The sequence below is a fragment of the Pteropus vampyrus genome, unplaced genomic scaffold (assembly GCF_000151845.1).
Source record: "Pteropus vampyrus isolate Shadow unplaced genomic scaffold, Pvam_2.0 Scaffold19, whole genome shotgun sequence".
In the NCBI taxonomy this organism is placed as follows: Eukaryota; Metazoa; Chordata; class Mammalia; order Chiroptera; family Pteropodidae; genus Pteropus; species Pteropus vampyrus.
The window spans coordinates 3,479,119-3,499,515 of NW_011888800.1; the positions used below are offsets into that span (position 1 = coordinate 3,479,119).

The 20,397-nt window shown below is 38.7% G+C and overlaps 1 protein-coding gene across 2 annotated transcripts in view; it reads left to right on the plus strand.

Annotated features, from left to right (window-relative positions):
• Positions 1-17,976, plus strand: part of CUNH15orf41 (chromosome unknown C15orf41 homolog) — a 207,290-nt gene extending 189,314 nt beyond the window's left edge. For both annotated transcript variants that reach the window (XM_023527730.1, XM_011354878.2), the window contains exon 11: positions 16,572-17,976. In XM_023527730.1, coding sequence (XP_023383498.1) covers positions 16,572-16,701 — 130 coding nt within the window. In that variant the 3' untranslated portion in view covers positions 16,702-17,976. The remainder of the gene's footprint in view (positions 1-16,571) is intronic.
• Positions 17,977-20,397: the final 2,421 nt, after the last annotated feature.

Below are 20,397 nucleotides of genomic sequence, written 5' to 3' on the forward strand. Positions count from 1 at the left end.
GGCTGCTGTGTAACTCACTGAGGAAGCTGTTAGTCGGTCACCTCGTGCCCGCCAACTTCTCAAAGAATACAAATTGGAGGAACCCCGTGGAGCTGGGTTGTGACTGTTTATCTACATAGACTTTGTCTCAACAAGCTCCAGAGAGTTGAGCCCTGGTATAGTTTTCAGGATTTTTAGAATGGCAGTCTTTTTTCTGTATGGAGTGGAAATGGTGGAGGGAGGATTTGTTTTTATGTATACTTTTCTTTAATGTGTTTATCCGCAAATAAGTGCATTGTAGTACATACTTTGACCCTGCACAAAGTAAATATTTAGCCAACGGATTCCACACAGAATCATGGCCCATGGGTATGTCAGTTTCTAGAAAGAGGATCACCTTGGGGTGAAGGGCTGGCATGCGCTCCACGTGGGGTTGGCAGGAACAAACTCTCCACTTGTAGCAGCCCCTTGGCCCTCAAAGTCCCTGAGTCTGCTAGACAGTGCCCTCTGGCCCTCGGAAGCCCCACTCCACTGCACTTTTCCAGCTGGGCCTTCTGCCATGCCCACGATGTTTATTCTGACCTTTTCTGCACTGCCCCAAAAGCCCCCAAGCTTTTTTTCACCGTGCTATCTGTGCGTGCATCTCCCTCCACCTAAAGCATCTTCCCTCTCTTACCCACTCAGTGAACCTTGACTTGAGGTCTTGCTCCAAAGATCACCTCTCTTCTGCTCGGGGCCTCCTCCGAGCCTCCCTAGGGGCCTTCTGCGCTCTTCCCTTGCCATAGTTGTCTCCAACTCGCACACTACCTTCTAACCTGCTTGTGTGCCTTACTACCGAGAGTCCCTGGAAGACAGAGACCATGTTCATGTTGTGTTGTCTCTGCATCCCCAGAGTACGGCGTCCTTTTCGGGAAGGCAGGGGTATCATCCTCTCTGTTCTGCATTTAGGAAGAAAGAGGGGATAGCTTTGCATGTGGACAAGAGCACTGCACAGGAAGGTGGTGGGGCTGGGTTCGTGCTGTCAGTTTCCCCATGTGATCTTAAACAAGTCGTTTGACCTCTGAGAGCCTCAGTTTCCCCATTTGTCAAGTCAAAATAATGCATTTTTTGAGGGTCAGATATACTACTGTACAATTTGTGAAAGTATTTTAAGAACTATGAAGTGTTCTTCTCATCATCAACTGAAGAATAAAACTAGAATTTACTAAAACGTGTCCCATCCCTTGAAACCAGCCCTGCAGTTTTCCATACTCACACATGATCCTTCGATTGTTATTTTAAAAAAAAAAAAAAAAGTTTTTCTGTCCTCGGTCATATTTTTTGGTGCAGTTGTCTAAGAAAGCATCTTAGTTAGCCATAAGAAAAGAAAGTGGCCACCTTTAGAAATTAGTGCTGTCTGCTGGGCTTCCTAAGGACACTGTGTGATTTCCCCCATCTGCCTTAAAGGCCAGCCTCCATGTCCCCAACGCTTTTGCGTTCTTCTTGTCAAGGCAACCTCAAACGGCAACCATCATTTGTTTCCTTAGTCAAAGGTTTCTTTGGTCTTCTTTCCAGAGTCTTTAAATATTAGTTAGACATGCTCAACTTTGTCCATTTTATGTTCTCTTTTTTTACATATTAAAATCATTTATTACAAAGATGAACTATTACACTTGCATGACTTTTCAAAATGCTCTGGGTCTACGAGGAAATGTGTTTAGGATGATATAACAAAATCTCAATACGACACCCTGAAATGTGTGTGTATGGCCCTTCTTTGTCATCTACCTGGGGCCTAAATGTAGGAACAGGCACAGCACAGCAGTGTCATGTCATTAAGAACCGGAACCTATATTTAAATAAATTTTAAATCACTGACATCACCAGGGTTTTACATCAGGTCTCTTGAAGCAGAGTTTCTCCCGGTCCCGTGAAGCTCATCAGCTTTTCTTTTTAAAAGCAGAAATGACTGTGTGAAATGACCTTTCCTGCTTTCTGGCTCAAAGAAGCAATCTAGTCTAGTTATAAATGTAGGGAATGTTTTGACTCTGGTTTACTCCCACTTCCTACCCCTCAGTTCTTCAAATTTACTCCCTAAGTAAGTCTGAGTAAAGTACTGCCTTGATTAGTACTTGACAGATCCAGTTTTCATTTTTTCTGGTGAGTTTATTTCCAGATCTGTGAACATAGGTCTGCTCATTCATGCGCTGAGAATAGGAGAAGGATTGAGGAGTTTTTTATATTAGATTCCACCTTGGGGCAGAATTTTTGTAATGGACAACGAGGAATTATATACAAATTAAGTTCACTTATTCTAAATTCCACCTTGAACTCCAGGATATACCTGCTTTATAGATGGAGAACTAAGACACAGACAGTTAAAACTGGAAGGAATATCAAAGATCATGTCTTCTGGCCTCTACATTCTGTAGAAAAGGAAGGGCTTGTCCAGCGTGAAAGAGTCCTTTAGTAAAGCATTTGCACTGAAACTAGACACACAGGAACCTTACCTTGAGATCAGAATAGGGAGGGTTTGGGGAGTGATGTTTTAAGGGTTTGAAAAAGTATCAGGGAGAAGCCAAAGCGCATAAGGCAGTGTGGCATAGCTGTTCAGAGAGGGAGTTCTGCAAGCAAAGAGCACGGGTTGGCATCTCAGCTACTTTCAAGCTTCTCCTTGAGAGAGAGGAAGCTACTTCCCCTTCCACATCTCTATTTTCTCATTCATAAAATGGCACCAGTAATACTCCATATTTCATAGGTACATTGCATGTATTAAATGAAATAATGTATATGAAGGGCTTTGCACAGTGCTGGGCACGAGGTAAGCACTCAGTGTTAACTATTCATGATTGTCATCATTATTCTGATCAGTTTAACACAATTTTATAATAGTTCTCTCAATATAAGTACTAATATAACTACTCCTAGTGCTTTGGTTTTAAATGAAAAAGTGCATATAAAGAGCTTAGAAGAGTAGCTGGCACATAATGATTGTTTAGTATTAGCTGCTATTATGATTATGATTATGGCTATTGTTATTGTTATAAGCATGATTATCCATAGTACAATTTTCCTCAGAGAAATAATAATCGGATAGTCTGTATCTTCTACCAGTTCCGAAGATCAGGACTATGCCAGGAAAAAAAAGTCTGGAGGAAAGTCAGTCAAGTATTCTTTGAATCTAGGTGACTTAAGTCTGAAATGGGTTAAGTGCTGGGCATTACACTTACTAGAATGCCATACTCTATTTGTAGTTAGAAGGAGATCAAAGAGAAGAATTACTCACAAAGCCCAGAATTAATCACAAAACTGAAGAATGACTCAAAAGCTGAAGAATAACAGATAAAGTATTTTCCACCTAGCCCAGGATGGCCTGCTGGCCCTGTCTAGCATAAAGGTCTGTTTCCAGGAGACCACCAGTTGACCTCCCCTCCCACGCATCTGTCATGGCAGTCTGGCTCTCTTTTTCCCACCTCACTGCCCTGTGTGTAACTGTCCTTCAGAGTTGGCCTCTTCTCTTGTCACTAGAAAACTTTCCTGGCTCAGAGCTTCGTTATGCAGATCTGACATTAATTAATAAAGGTATTAATTAAGTAATACCTTTAAAAATAAAGTCAGATAAGATCTTTATGGGCTCATATTTAAAGTTTTGAAACTATACGATGGACCTTCAAAATTCAATTTAACAATAAAATGAGAATATTTACATTCTTCTTTTCCTGAGCTCAGTTTTCTATTTCTCTTTTGTTCTTTTATTGTCCATGCCTCGTTGGGGAAAAGGCAGGATAAAAATGAATTAAAAGCTAGACATCAGCATATAAAAGCCATCAGATTCTTGAGACCCCCAATCCCATTTTCTTAAAGGAGCACTATTGAAAATGGCTTAAAAATCATTTTGTAGCATTAATACGTTATTGTACAACAAAATAATGAGGAGCACAGGCTCCTGCTGAACCTGGGAACAGTACCAGCACCTTAGGGATGGTATTTGTGGTTCAATCCATGTGTCATACACAAATACAGTTCACTTTAATAGTTTGATATCTCTTTACTCATCTTAAACACCTTAAGGTATTTGGAAAGGGAGGAAGAAATAAAACAGATGAACCTGCTGAGATATGGCCGGGAACAGTAGTACTTCATTTTGATTGATGTTTTTACAACCTTATCTTCTAGATAAAAGCTACTGTAAACAAAAGCCTACCTAAATTGATTGTATTTCAAGGAAGTGAGAGCCACCTGTGTGCAGCTATTGGCTCCCAAATGCTGAGTTTTTCTTCTTAACAGTCAATTCCTACACACCTCATAGTCACCACCTCAACCACCAGTAGTCTCCCTTCCAGGGAATAGTTCTCATATTTTCTACCAGGTTTTAAACCACAGCATCATCTCTCCCATAATAACCTGGAAAGCATAGATTCCAAATGCAAAACCTCTGGGACTAGCTTATCGGAGCATGCAACTTGTGCATATTTTTAAGGCTTATTTTTCACCTTTAAAAATGGCTTTACTTTCTTATGTAGTCAAGAGTTATCAGCAAAAGATTTTTTTCCAAAAGCACAATAGCACTCATAGCTTCTCCTGAGGCCGGGGCTCTCCCTGTAAAAGTATTCATTCATGCATTTATTCATCTGCTCAGCCAGCGTTTATTGGCTGACTCCTGTGTACCACTGAAATACAAGCTGCCCTCATGGAGCTTACATTCTAGAAGTGTAAGGCCAGATTATTCTTATTTTCTTTTTTCCTAAGAATCATATTTTTTTTTTTATTGCTTTCTATTACCTGGCCATTTTCAATAATGACCTGATGGTTCTAATTTCTACCCCCTCCACCCCCGACTTTCCAGTATTTGCCTTCATGGGTCTGTCAGATGCTTTTGAGGGCTGTGTTGGTTAGCCAAAGAGATTTTCTTTATCATGAAATATTTATTGTGAGTAAGAGAAAATTTTAACTACCCATTTAGAGCAAGTTGAGATCTGACATACCTGAAGCATTGTGTCACATTTGGTTAATGATAGATTTATAGGGCAAACATATATCAGCCTTAATCCTTGAGTTATTTGACTTTGCCAAGGATGAAAATTCCGATAATTTTTTATTTTAAGCAGACTTTTATATATCCAGAACCCATAAATCTCTTTGTGCCTTGAGATAAATGTCTCACTGAACTCTGGGTTACCCTGTGCTCTTTGGAGAACTGAGCCAAGGGAAAAGAGACCCCGTTCCCCCTTTACCTAATAATAAAAGATTACATAAAAAGCATATATATATATATATATACATGTTAAGTAATATTTATATGAAAAAACCTTTTCTATTTTATAAAGCATTTCTAATTTCTAATATTCAGAAAAAATTGGAAATGAAAAAGTTCAGAAATAACCTCAAAATTTATCAGAGTGAGTCTATGGCAGACTAACTGGCGAACACCAAAATGGAGTATCACTCTGTCAGCCCAGGCTTTGCCAACTCAATGATCACTATCCATTATGGTTGTCATATCAATTATAAATTCTCTGGCATCAAATACTAAATCAACTGAAATGATGGGTTTGCCTTTGGCGTGTTTCCCTGGGGAAATAACTGAGAAAACATGTAATAATTCACACAACCAATTTTGTAAACTACCCCAACTTTTGGCAGAAGGCTGGAGTATAAATTCTAGGCAAGTAGATATGATTTGCACCCAAGGTCCTCCTGAAGTGTTCTCACTCTTAGTACTTAAATGTTTTCAAAGTAAACATGACCTTCAGTACTTTATGACTTTTAGGGTTTCAGTTTCTTTTACTACATTTCGTATATCTCTCTTCCCATTTGGGGATGCGTAGTATCTACCTCATACATCCTCATTTAAAACAAAAACCGGAGCTATTGGTCTTAAACTCATCCTCTAGTTTCACAACAAAATAATCTCAAATTGCTTCTGATACCATCCATCATCCCTCTGTGTCTCCTGGGACCCACTAAAATCCCACTCTTTATTCTCCTCTCAAAAAAATGAACATCAGTGAAGAAAATTAAAAGGGCCATTACATGAATAAATGCAACTTAGCTGAGAACTCACCTTGTCTAGGAAGACTTCTAGAATATCATGTCTTTACTCTAATTTTTCTTTTGCTGTGAACCTTTTGGCATTTTGTTTATTCAATTGACGACTTTTTTAATAAATTACTAATATTTTATTCTAAAGTTAAAAAGTCATATAATATTAAAGTAATTGTTATTGCAATGTTATGTATACTATATAATTGTTATTTTAATGTATAAAATCAAAATAACAAATCCTTACTAAAAATACCTTTATTATTAAAAAGAAAATTTCAGCGACTGATTCAAACTCTTGAAATATTAAATATTGAAGAAGCAATTTTTTCTCTCATTAGGATTTAAAACCTATTCATTTGACATTTATACGTTTAAACTCTATAAAGCATCCATGACTGTGATTCAACAAAAAGTCTCCACCCAAATAGAATTCAATATTATTATACTATAGTATATTTTCTAGAAATAAAGCACCATCTCCCCCCATTTCAATGTCTAGTTGTTAAGCTTATATTTTACACTTAAAATGTGAATAGATTTGTTCCTACATTATTAAACTTTGAGCCAGAAGCAACTTCGTTTGTGACTTGTGCTTTTCTCAGTGTGGATACTCTCACGTGTAGATTCTTAGTACCTAAACGCAGGGGGGCCGACCCACTGCCAGCAGTAAGCGTTTCTCCAAGAAAACACATAAGAGAAACAACAGATTAAAGAAAAAATAGTTTCTCCCTTTGTTTTCTATTCCACTGATCTCAGTTTCTCTCTTCTGAGGAGAGATTTACGATAGGCTGGAAAGACTGCAAGTATGGCATCTAAGTATATCAAACACAGGACAAAGTGAAAATTAAGCACTTTTCCAGGCAATTTAATGTAGACAGGGAAATGCCAAATTACATAAACACCAAGGAGAATTTCAGGTGATTGTAGCTGTATATTTATATACATTTTAAATTTTCTTCAAAATGATGTTATTTTCTGTTTATTTTCGATGTGGCGTAAAGGCTTGAAGGGAATCAGAATTTATATTTTTCTTTTTTTATTTTCAAAATTATATACAGTGAGTTGATGTTACAAAGAGAGTTGCATTTTTAATAATGGAGATTCCTGAATTGAGAAAGAATACTCATAACTGGGGTTCTTCTTGAGTCATTTCAATTTGCAGACGCAGGCCTGCCAAGCAAAGAAAGTAAATGAAACAGCCAAGTCATATTTTTACTTCATCTCTAGATACTACAAAATAAAAAGAATATTTGCATTGTGTACTAAATTGACCATAGTGCCAGAAACTTACGATGCTGTATTACATGATCACTAGTCTATTATTATTGTACACATATTTACACACAGGCATAAATACACACATACTTTGCCTATAAACATGTGCGAGCATATTTCACTTGGACTGAAAAGTTATTTACAACTCTGTCTGAAGATACATACAATAGTGATTAACAAGTGCATAACCAATCTACAACATGCAGATTAAAACTAAATAAACAGTGTAAGAGTTTATTTTAAAACAATTACAAGATGTTTTATATTTCTCCTTCGTCCCGAACTGTGTGTTTGAGAATGCATTCTTCATAAAAACCACATGCAAGTCTTTGATGGTGAAACAATTGACTTCCAACAGCCACATGTCTATACACATCCTCAGAAGATATCCCAGACCCCACACAGAAACTCAAAATGAAAAAGAAAAAGAGAAGAAATATATTCGCTATTCCTCTTTTGGAAAAGAAGTTTTCTATTTGCCTATGAACTGAAATAATTGGTATTGGAAACAAAGATTTGAATCAATACAGCTATGTTTTGTTTCTATTAATTGATGAAGACCCTCATGAACAAGAAACTTGACTAAAATCATCAAATCATTCCATAGTCTTCTTGTCATCCTTCCATTGAAAATTGTTTTGTTGATGTGATCCAAATTAATACTGTAGAACCCTAGTGCATTAAGAATCTTTTTTTTTATGTAATCATGGTAATTCAGTTCATTGAAAAGAGAAATATTAGATCAATATCATGAGTTTCTCTTACTCTGTGTAGAGAGGGAAATTGAGTAATAGTATATGAATCCCACCACCCTTCACCTTCATATTATATTACCAAAAGAGATTTTAAAAAATACTAATTTTTAAAAAAATATGTAGTGATTTTCTCAAAGAGCTGAAAACATCAATAAGCCAAATTAATGCCATGAATATGAGATACAGCATTCTACTAGAGGTATTTTAGGAACAAAAATGGACTTTCGGGGGTTCAGTATATCAACCCTATTTAGCAACTCTAAACTTTTGGTTCTGGGAAAGCAAATCTCTACCTGCCATGCTCACTTAGACCCACTGCTTCCCTCAGTTCTCCTCATAACTTATTCCAGCTGTTTATTTCCAATAATATGAACAGGCTGCGGCAATGTTCTGAATTTACTCCTCTCTCTTCATGTTTAGATTCTGCTCCATAACTTCTGAACCCTCTCATAGAAGGAAACATTTCTCTTCTCTGCACTTTATGCAGTGATTCTATAATTCTTGTTTCTTTTACCTGAATTATAAGTTGCTTTTCCATATACTTCCTAAACATGGTGACACTTAAATCGAAATGAGTTGCTAAATGAACTTTTTTAGTGTGAAACTATTGGCTTCATACCTGAAGAATTATTCCTTGTAGACAGGTGAATCCCAGCTCATATATCAGGCTTTTGATTAGTCGGTTGCCTGCCTTCCGGGCCCCTTCTCTTTTCCCCTTTACAGGTGACATAAATATTTTTCAAAAGCTGAATGACTGTTATAAATTGCTATCTAAGTAAAAGGCATAATAAGAGACAGTAGAGTTTAGTGGTTACAAGCACAAGCCAAAGAGCCAGACTGCTTGGGCTCAAAGCCTGGCCCATTTTGTGCCTCAGTTTTTTCACCTGTAAAATAGGGGTGATCGTTAGTCTGCACATGTAAAAGTGCTTGAAACGTTGCCTGTCACATAATAAGTGGGCAATGAATATTAGTTACCTCTTTGTTACTGGTTACTGAAACCATTTTGTATGTATTTAGACAGCATCTTTATAGATATAATATCTGGCCAAGGGCCTTCTGAATCTGTGGAGACATAGAAGCTAAATGGGCCTCAGGTAACCACCAGGTAGTTGGTCGTTAGGGCTAATTTAGCAAAATGATATCTAACACTTTGATTGGAAATCTCTAAATTCCTGCGCCTTCCTTTCATTTCAGCACTCCCTGAAGAAGGTGCCTCAAAGAAAAGTCTTACAATAGGAAGTTAATAGTCTTCTCTTTTCTCCATAAGTGAAAATACCATCCAAGTAATTCCTGCATTACAGGATAGTATAGGGGTGTGGCAAGGAAGGAAGAGGTTTTATATATGTCCATATATAGTTAAGAAAGAAATAAGCAAGTCCTTCCTGAATTTGGGGGCCCAAATTTTCCATCTGTACCTCTGAGTTTCTCAGAGAGTTATAGAAAACCTTGGACCGAAAGACATGACTTCTAAATTATACAGTATTCTGTCCAACATTTACAATCTGACACCCTCAGAGACTATCTGAGGATAGCTACATTTTTCTGGAAAACTAAGACTTTATTCTCCAAAGTACCATTTTTAAAACATTCTTGGTGACAATCTTTTAAAAATATCTTACAGATTACACTGCCTTTCTTAACTGAACAAAATGTAACCAGCATCTATTTTTCCTGGCATGTCCTCAGCACCTGTTGAGATTGACAGTCTTTTTGTCTCAACACCAAATAGCCTTGGATTCCCACAGTTGGGCTTTTTTTTTTTTTTTTTTTTTTTTTTTAATATCTCCTCCCTGGTTGTCAGCAGTCCTCAACTGGCAAAGTATTCTACCTGTGACCAGTCTCCCATACCCTATCTTCATCCCCCCTCAAATTTGCCACTTCAGAAGCCTTTTAACCAAACTTAATAACAAAACCGCAGCACTAGAGAAAACGTTATATATATATATATATATATATTACTTCTTTGGGTAACCCCAGCATCCTAAATATGCAGCAGGGAGGGGTGTTGGTATATACTCTAAGTCAGGAGCCAAGAAATTCTGTTAATGTAAAAACACAGACTTGCTTCAGCTGGTTTGCCTTGAGGAAGAATTGCTGCTCGTTAATAATCTCATTCAGTAACCACTTCTGCTATAAATTCTGGGTGCAAATATAACTGGAAGAAAAAAAAAAGCAAATCTATAGCTAATAGGACTCTTCCTACTGCATATGTGAAGAATGGTATTTGATTACTCAGGTCTGTAGTGTATATATTAGTTAGCTATTGCCATATAACAAATTACTCCCAAATTAAATGACTTCACACACATTTGTTATCTCACTTTTTCTGTGAGTCATGAATATGGGCATAGCTTAGCTGGATCCTCTTCTTCACTGGCTCTCACAGGCTGCATTCAAGAGGTCCAGGGTGTGTGGTCTCATCTGAACGTTTGACTGAGGAAAGACGCACTCCCAGGCTCACTCAGTGGTTGTTGGCAGGATTCAGTTCCTCCTGAGCTGTTGGGCTGCAAGCCAAAGTAACTCGCTGGCTATTGGCCACAGCCACATGGACCTTGCCCAAATGGCAGTTTTCCTCATCAAGGAATGTGAGCCGAGAAGGCAAGAGAGTGTCTAACGGCAAGATGGAAATTACTGTCTTTTATAACCTAATCACACAAGTGACATCCTGTCATTTTGCTGTATTCTTTCTGTTAGAAGCAAGTCACTAGGTCTAGCCCACACTCAAGGGGAGGGGATTACACAAGGGCATGAGTCCCAAGAGGCAGGGATCATCGAGGCCATCTTAGAAGTCAGCCCACCACATTATCTCTCTGCAGCTCTTAGTTACAACTCGGAAAGAGCTCCAGCACCACCACCACTGTCTTCATTCATCACTGCTGTTGTCCAGTTTAGTTTGATGCTTCTCTTCTGTACCTCTCTTCCTATAGATAGCAATGGTGAGACTGCTCTCAATAGAGTGAGTTCTACATAGGACCTGGCGCATTAGCCAAGTATCTTTCCTTCTTGGTCATTTTTAACTGTGAAGATGAACTTTATGTGCAGGGACAGGTTACTTAGAAATTTGCTAATTATTTTCATACATCTTTAACATTACCCATATTATATAATTTCCTTTGTGTGTCGTAGTCACCTTTTCATAACACATACATCTGTAAAAGGAAATCGAACCAATTAGAACAATGGCCATAGTCTTGCCAAATTTGAAAATCTTTAAAATAAACAAAAAGAATTTTTGCTAACTCCCCCCGTCAGCGATTATAGCTGTGCTTTTAGATTCCATCTAAAAATACTTAGAAAATACATAATGACTGAAAGATACAGTGAATTCTTTTTTTTTTTTTTAATCCACATTCCTAAAATAAGAGAAGATACTTTTATTTTTTTCTGTCTGAGGATAGTGCTTGGTGCCCATAAGGATCTCTTGCAATCTCTTCACAATCCCTGAAGGGTCTCTGGCCCAAGTTTGAGAACTTCTGAGTTAGATCTCAAGGCAGGGGTCGAGACGCCAATGCCTGCAGGGGACAGGTGGGCAAAATAAATGCGTGAAGTAGGCAAGACAGAAAAGAAGAAATGTGTCCTCTTGTATTTTTTTCTTGAAACATGAAACCCTCTGAGATGATCTTTTTTCCCCCAAATTTGATAGAGATGTAAGTATGAAGAAGTGGGTCTCTACAACTGAAGAAAATCGCTAGTACAAGCGTGATGATAAATGTCACCTGGCACTGAGCCCCCGCACTGGGGAGTAACAGAGAATGGTGGAGACTGTGGCAAGCCTGAGAACATATGTCATGTCTAAAGGGGACAGCCATTACTTAGCGCCAACTGATTATTGCTTTATCAGTTTATTTCTCAAGAGAAGGTGAATATGCCAGATTTCGTGTAAAAACTCCCAACTTTTATATGTTGGCTCAATTTTTTAAATTGATAAAAGCCCAGCCTTGATTCAATAGATCCAGTCACAGAAATGTCACTAATTTGCCAGGCAGCTTACTCCATGTTTTCAAAAGCTGCAATTGTAGAAAAATTTTTATTCATGTTGAATCAAAATCCAATTCTTGGTTACTTTCAAACATTGCCCTGAGTCTGTGCTCAAGACCTACAGCGTGAGTCGAATCCCTTCTCTCTAAGAGTAACCCTAAAAATCAGAAGATGGCGAATGAGCACTTTATCACCCCAAGTGCCCATTTCTAAGATACACATACTCTGTTTCTCTAACAGTTCCTCAAAAATCCTTGAGTTCTCCTCTGGGTCAGTTCCAGGCTAGAGATATTCTCCTTAAAATATGACACCAGAACCCTCCAAAAACACTCTAGGTGTGATCTAACCGGTGCAGAGTGCATTTCTCCTCCTTTTCTGGTTAAAGCGTAAAACTCTGTCACCCTGTTTAGCAGGCTGATCACTGTATCATAGTGAGTCAGTTACAGACCCTACAACCAGACTGCCTGGGTGCTAAAACGGGTTCCTCCACTTTTTAGCTATGAGACCTTTAGCAAGATTAATTATATTATGTAATTATATACGTTATTTATATATAATTACTTACACATAAATATATAATTGTATTATAATTAATAACTGCTCCAAGCCTCTGTTCTCAATTTGTTCATTTGTAGAATGGGACAATAATTGTACCTAACTCGTGGAGATGACTTGAGAATTCAATGAGTCAAAAATGTGTAAAGTGCTTAGAACACTGTCCAGTACATAGTGTTGTGAAGGTGTTACTAATTATCACTATGATCCATAAGTATGCAATTAGTGTACTCATCTTGGTCACTAATAAAAATGCCAAGCTATGATAACGGCTGAGTTCTGCCACCGTGCCTGTCTCTGAAATGTCACCGATTCGGTCACCAGCTCAAAGCTGTCGGATCCCATATTCACTAACTCCGTGCTCTCCATCTTGTCCTCGAGAGTATCTGCCATGTTCCAGGCACCCTGTGCTAGGCTCGGAGGACACAAGTATAAATAAAACATGGGCTTTGCCCTCAACAGGGTCACAATATAGCAAAGAGACAAATGGTAAAACAGAGATAATCCCTGGGAGAGATGCATACAAGTGCCACAAAAGGGTACCCAGCTTTCATTCTACAGTCTCCTATTTAATTTCTCTAAATAAAATGGGAGGAAATCAGAGGAACACATTTCAAACACATTTATAAGGTTGTCATTATTTATGAGGAACCTCATCTTTCATACCCTCAAGGTCTGTCATGGCTCTTGACTTTCACCTCCCATTTTTTCAAGAGGTATTTGTTATTTTTGCTAATTTGGTGGTATTTTATTTGCAGGCAAATTACTTGTTCAAAAGTCACTGACATTCCAGTGTCTGCTCCACAGGAGTTTTTAAAATTCATTTGGAGTCTTTGATCTTATTACTTGACCATGAGTATGGTAACATGAAAGTTATAGTCAACCTTGAAATGTGTTTACAGAATCAATTCAGATCTCCGTATACATCCCATTACTGTGTGTCCCCGGGCTGGTAGGGAAGGCTGCTCTCCTGGTAGCAGACCAGCCCTCTGCTTTGCACATTCCCGCAGACCCAGGGACTCTGTTTTCTTTTAAACACCGTTAATAGTTTCTTTGATTTTTATTGGTCACAAAGGTTATGTTTGCCTTCCCAGTGATCTCATTCTTGTCCAGTACTGTCACCAAAAAATGGGAATAGGCATCAAATACATGAAATCACTCAACCCACAAACAGGTACTTGACCTACATAAAAATTTCGTAGGTCCTTTTCTTCCTTCTCCCGTCTTATACATTTTTTAGAAGAAAACGCTAGAGTTGACTTGCTTTGCTTTTCAAATTGTCAACCAAAGTGTTCCCTGCTGTTAATTCAGATAACCAAGTAATTAATTCTATAAAGTTACTTAATGTGGTCAGCCTCTTCATAGACAGGTAACTTGCTGAAAGGTTATCTTGCCAGCATCTGATAATCTCTGGATTCTGAGAAGTTGGAAAAAGCTCAGAAATGCACTCAAGTAGGTATCAGGAACAAAGCCAGATCTTGTTCTGCTATTAAATTTCCAAACTTGTCACCCTCTAAGGTTTCTATTATTTTTGCCACTCAAAGTCCACATAATCTGAAAGCCTCTGTCTGCCAATCTCCATTTAGAGAGAGAAGTTGTCTTTCCTTGTTTTTTAATTGACTAAGCACATATTTTCGATCAGAGCTTCTGAGCCACGTGAGAGAGCTAGTGGTACTTAATATAATTTCACCCAAAAGCTAAGAAACGCACACTTAGATACATGGCAGAGCTTCATTAGGAGTCACTAGTCATAGGTACTGAAAACAGTTCACAGACCCATGTTACCACCTTCAGGGGGTCCTAGTAGTGAACCACTACGTGAAACATTCAGATTTACATTCTTGCAAAACCCTTTTCGAGTCGCAGATTTCATCTGTTGCCTCACAAGTGAAACAAGTCCATTTTCTTGGTCACTGAGGTGTTCCCCAGGCCTGGCTTTTCTGCCTAGAAAATGCCATTTTTGTAAAGAGCTGTCATGCTTCATGTTCTTTGGCTTATGATTTAGCTGCTCCGGGAAGGTACAAGCTGCTCTTGCTCTCTCAGTGCTGATAATACGTGTTTTTGTTTTATTAAATCTTTAAAACACTGGGCTTGTTGTTTATGACCCCCATATATTCCTTTGTTCTTTTCCATGACTGTTTGGATCACATATTTTTTCTCCCTTTGTAAAAATATCAGTGCCTTTCAAAGAACATCATGGTCTCCGGAATGGCTGCATAATACAATGGAGGAATGTATTGAGCTCAATACAGGGCTGCCGAGGCTGTGACTCAGGGCTGCTTTGTTGATGGGAAGGTTTGAGGCTTCTCAGACTCACAGCTCTTCCCAGACTTGTTTTGACAAATTCGAGATCATTTGATAATAATCACAGAGGTTTGTGTAAAACAAAATTCCAAATCGTCTATGCTTTAGTTGCAGACAGTTGTTTGTGAATAAAAGTTACTAAGAAACCCTGAGTTAAATGGAAGCAAGTTCTCATCCAGGTGTGAGCTTCTCGTGCGCACTTAAGCACCGGAGCCCGCACACCCTGTGCCAATGTAGCTGAATTCTTCTGACCGCAAAGGAGACTTCCTTGAAGATACTGAGGAAGAAGAGGACATGTGCAGCCAGCCCTGAATTTGGGCAAATGTCACAGGGCCTGGTGTTTCAAGGCGTCTCATCTGTGCACGGCACCTGCGTCCCATAGGACAAGTTCAGTTGCCATCTCATGATTCTGTCCATGCATGGAGGGGATGCAAAAAGTTTTAATTACTCTTGCATCTAACTTGGCTACCTTACTGATGTGAATCCCCAAATAAACCGCTCCATGACATCCAGTTGAACTTGTTCCTGTGCATACAGTATCTCGCAGCCCATCCTGTACTGTTAGTTTTGGCAAGTACGCTACAGCATATAATAAATCATGGAAAGAAAAGCTTTGTGGCCTAGAGTGGTTCAGCTTGCTGTAATGTCAGAATACAGAAAGCAGTTCTGTTTTTAGACATCCTTTTACTAACCCAACATTCATAATTTATGATTTCACTGTAAAATTCCTGCAACACGACACCAAAAGTAGTGCTGCCCTTTAATTAAGTACTCTCAGTAGGAAAAACGTGAAACTGATGTGCAAAACATCTCTGTGTGCACAGTGATTGATAGTGATTACATCTTTATGAACCCAGCCTAGAGGTCTCAACTTCCTGATGGGTGAAGTAGTCTATAGAGCGACTTCCTGAGTCTGCTGCTCACCAAATTGGAGATAATTCGGAGACACAATTTAGAAAGATTTAGGTTTTAAGCCTGCATCTGTCTATACTTTGTCACAAATCTATGAGACATCATTCCTTGTTTTTATGATAAGAATCTATGACCAAATTTCATGTCATTTTTACACTCAGAGAGGTTGTAATGCAGAGAATGAAGAGTCGGGGAGAAGGTTTCTATGAGGGATCTCCATTGTCCCATGGATTTATTTTTTCTGAAGACTGGAAAGAATGGGTGACAGACGGGACTTCTGACCCTATTGGCGCATAAATAGAACAGAACCAGAAGAAGACCTTGAGTCGTTCCATTTTTTAAATTATATTTCAAACATTCTTCTTTTTCCTCAGTTGAAAAGAACTGTTTCATTTTTGAAAGAGTTCTTCTAACTGCTAAGAGACTAAAATCCCAGGCTTGGTGCTCCCCAGCTCATCACTGTTTTGACTCTGGTTCTATCCTCCATCAACTAAGTAGTCACATCAGCCCAAGCTCATACATAACATCTTACTGAAAGGTAATTAGGGTAGTGCATATATCTGAAATACTTCAGGTTCCTTGAAAGAAAGGTAATAAATCTGCCCACAGTGATACTACTTGTATTAAGTAAGCTCTTTGGTGTAAGTTCAACTCTTTCGGTCATAATTACAACCACCGAAATTAAAATGTTATGCAATAACGTCACTTAATCATCAGCGCTTCAAAGATTACTTTTTTTGGAACTATGTTGATATTACACGCATGTGTTTTTTTCTCATGTTCTCGCAGATTTGGGCCAGGCCTAGTCATCTATTGGTACGGATTTATCCAGGAGCTGGACTGTAACCGGGAGAGGGGCATCCTGCTCAAAGCCTGTTTCCCCACAGACATCGTCACCTTATGCCATAGCATAGCCTGACCCCAATGATCCTGGAAGAGAAGCTGGGAGGAAAAGGTGAATCCGGAAGCAATTTTACTTTCCTGCAGCGTCAACTCCTGGCAACATCTGCCCTGAACTCCAGCTGAACTCTTGCTGCTCGTGGTCACACCACTACCTCTTTAGACAAACATATCAAGAGTTTCTGTTTTCCTTCATCCCTTGCTGATGTGAACAGCCAAGAACTACAGACACAAACCACTCATTATCAGCATTTCTGTCTCTGTCAAACAGTTAGTTTATAGATAGTCATAATCTTTCTTCCTTCCGGATGGTTTCTCCTTGAATACTGAACAAAAGAAAAAATGTGGACTGAAAGGTGTGATTTTTCAATTCTCCTCCCAGTTACCGAATCACCCTCTTTTTTTTTTTTTTCCTAAGCCTCCATTCATTCTCTCCCCCTCCCCCTTTCTCTTCACGTACATACACTCACAGATACCCAGTGTTGCATTACCGTCATGGAATAATCTAGCACAATCCTAGCAAAGCTGAAGACATAAAGCCTGAAACTAAAATTTCACCCTCACCTGCAGGGCTCTAGTAGACCTCAAAGACAGCCTGGGCTGCATGCTTGTTTTGTCCAGTCTTAACAGTTTCCTGACTTCTTAAGCCAAGCTGAAAAATATACTTGATGAGAATTTCCTCTTTTTATAATACTTATTTGAACACCAAACATTTTCCATTTATCTCACTTGAAAGTATTAGTTACATTGTGTTTGGAAACCACACTTCTGCATTGGCTTGGGGGCCGAGGGGTGACACTCGAAGCTCGGTGCCAGCTCTGACAAGAGTTTATTTTTAAACAGGGCTAGTTGTCAGTATGTATGATAGCATTTTTATGAGTCAAATTTTTTAAAAGCACATTCTGTACGCTCCTTTTTATCTGCGTTTTATACCACGTAATTATATAACACTCAAAGAATTTAGGCATTAGAAATGTTCGGCTTGAATGAATGAAGTGTACCGAAAATAAACCTAGTGTGACTTTCAATAGGCAAAATAAAGGAGAGTTTGTATTTGTTCACTTTAATTTATTCACTTTTTATGCTGCGAATCAAATTGCAATCTGAAGCAAAACATCAATAAAGTCATTATAAGACTATCTTTGAAGAAGTTAAAGGTTAATCGATACCCAAAAATGTATTTAGTAAAATATTTGCCCCTATGTTGACAAAACATAATGACTTGTATAATGCTGAATTGGTGAGCTTGGAAATATTAATAAAAATGTAAGTTTTTACAAACACGTTTAAGTTATATACATTTCTTGGTTTTTCTAAAAGACTCTGCCATTAGTACTTTGTTCATTTTGTATCTAAGAAGGTTTGCAAAAGTCTGCCTACTGCTTTTCCTTTTGAAGGACACAAACAGGTTGGGTCTGAACATATGGATTTTAACTCTGCTGAGGGTTACATTAAATGAAAAAAAGAAAAAAGAAAGAGGAAGACCATGAAATGATAAGTAAGTAACAGGCAAACTTCTGTCTCACTGTAAAATGCATCCATGCAGTTTTTGTGAGTGAAATAGAATGATTTGAAACCACTGCTATTGTCTCGACACACACACACACACACACACAGACATACACACATGCCTTAAAACTGTTTTTAAAAGCAGTTTTCATGGCTTGCTCTAAACTGCTTTTTCTTCATTAGGAATAAATTACATTTATCTGCACAGATGTTGAAAACCCTGCTAAACCCTTGTCAAGCATTTGTTTATTTTACATTAAACAAATTTATGATGAGGGCGCACAAATAAATTAAAAAATAAAGGTGATGTTTGCACTTCGTACTCAGTCTTCTTCCCGGTGCCCTGACATAATGTGTTATGAGAAGGTACTGGTGTTCTCAGGCAAAGGCGCCACCCCCTCTTTATGAGTAAGGTTTTAAAATGTGTCTCTTAAAAGTCGAAAACAAACTAGCAGTCAACTGTGCATACTTTGATAAAGTTGCAAGTTATTCAAAACGAAGCTTTTTCCCCACACAAGAACTAATGTGATTATTATACCTACGACTTTCCCGTTGGAGGGTTATGAGGGGAAGAGAGTAATGTTTCAAATTGGAAGTTTAAAGCCTCCTTGTTCTTTTTCTTTTATGTTAGAAATACTTATCTGTGTTATATCTGTGTGTGTTGCTTGTTTACTTGTTTGGTTTTTGAGTTTAGACAATACAAACATCAGCCCTGGAAAGTATAGTCTTGGGATGACAACATTTTTTTTATTGCTGTCGTCATTAGAACATTAACAAAGCCAGATCTTGTTTTATGGAGCTCTCTGCAAACTGTGCTAATGAATTATGCCAACCCAGAAAGCCGGTGTGTGTATAAAACGTAAAACTGAATGATGATCTCTCTGGCATATATAGACTTGCCAAGCATCTGCTTTCACAAACAAGTAAGAGACCTTGTTGGAAGTATGGCAGGGGATCAGCTCAGAGCAAAGCTGATGCAGCACTGACATTTAAGGTGACTTCACAGACTCCTTCCCCCTCCCCCAACATTCCACCCCCCCCAAAAAAAAAAACATAATGAAAATTGTTTTTTCTTTTGCCTACTAAGTGAGGTATATATCAACTCTTCTAAAGATTCCTAAAATTGAATGTAAAAGGGAAGGCTCAGGGGTCCAAAGTAGAAAACTGGATCTCCAGGGGAAATAATTTTCTTTTAACTATAGGTGTGTGTACCTGCTCATTATCGGCAAGGCTTGATTCCACCCTGGAAAAGATGATAAATTATTGGTCTTTGGGGGGTGCATTAACTCATTGATGCCGCCAGGGGATTTGCTTAGAGCCCTGGATGAGGTAATTCACTAAATGTTCCCTGGTGGGCCACACTAATTAATGCACAGCGCCCTAGTGAACAGTTAATTCACTTGCCTCTCACGAAGGAGCTACACCCATTGTTTCCTTTCCTCTCTGGGACGGAGCTACCTTGGATGTCTGCTCTTTTGAACCTGTTCTCTGCGACAGACCTGGTGTTTTGTCCCCTCACTTCCCACCTCTTCCCGGCCATCTGCCCTTTCACTAGCCTTTGCCATTCTCCTCCCACGTGGACATGTAGTCTGCACTTTGTCACTACTCCTTGGCTGTTTCTTCTCTCTAGAAACTGATCCCAGGACCAAAATCCATTCCATCTACGTCCACTCTTTGGAGTGGAGGTTGGGGTAGGGGGGCAGTTGACCTAATAATCTGAGGAAAAGCATACCTAAGCATCCTCCACATGCCAGAATATTCAAGGGTGTGTGTGGCACCTGAAAGGTTATAAAACTTGTAACTAAGATAATAAGATTTTACAGCGTCAAATATGACAGGAGTTTTAGGCCATCATTAAATGTTTTGGCAAAAGGAGCCAAAAGAACATGTGAGGTTTACAGCTACTTTCAGCCTGAGTGGTTTTGTGCAGCTGATAAAAATTACAAATCAATATAGTAAAATGCCTGTATGGTTTAGAGAAGCACTTGTAGCTCATTCATCTTGGGGGTCAGCCTGTCGTTTTTCATGTGATCTGATGGAAGCAAGTTGCCTCAGAGCATAACTATTTTGTGACAAAGATGGGAGGAGAAAATCTCCCAACTGGCACATTCTCAATTAGCGTTAAGGAACAAAGCAGGCTTAAACAGAGAGGAAACCAAAAGGTAAACAATGAGAGTTTGCCTGCAGTGTCACCGTTTACAGAGAA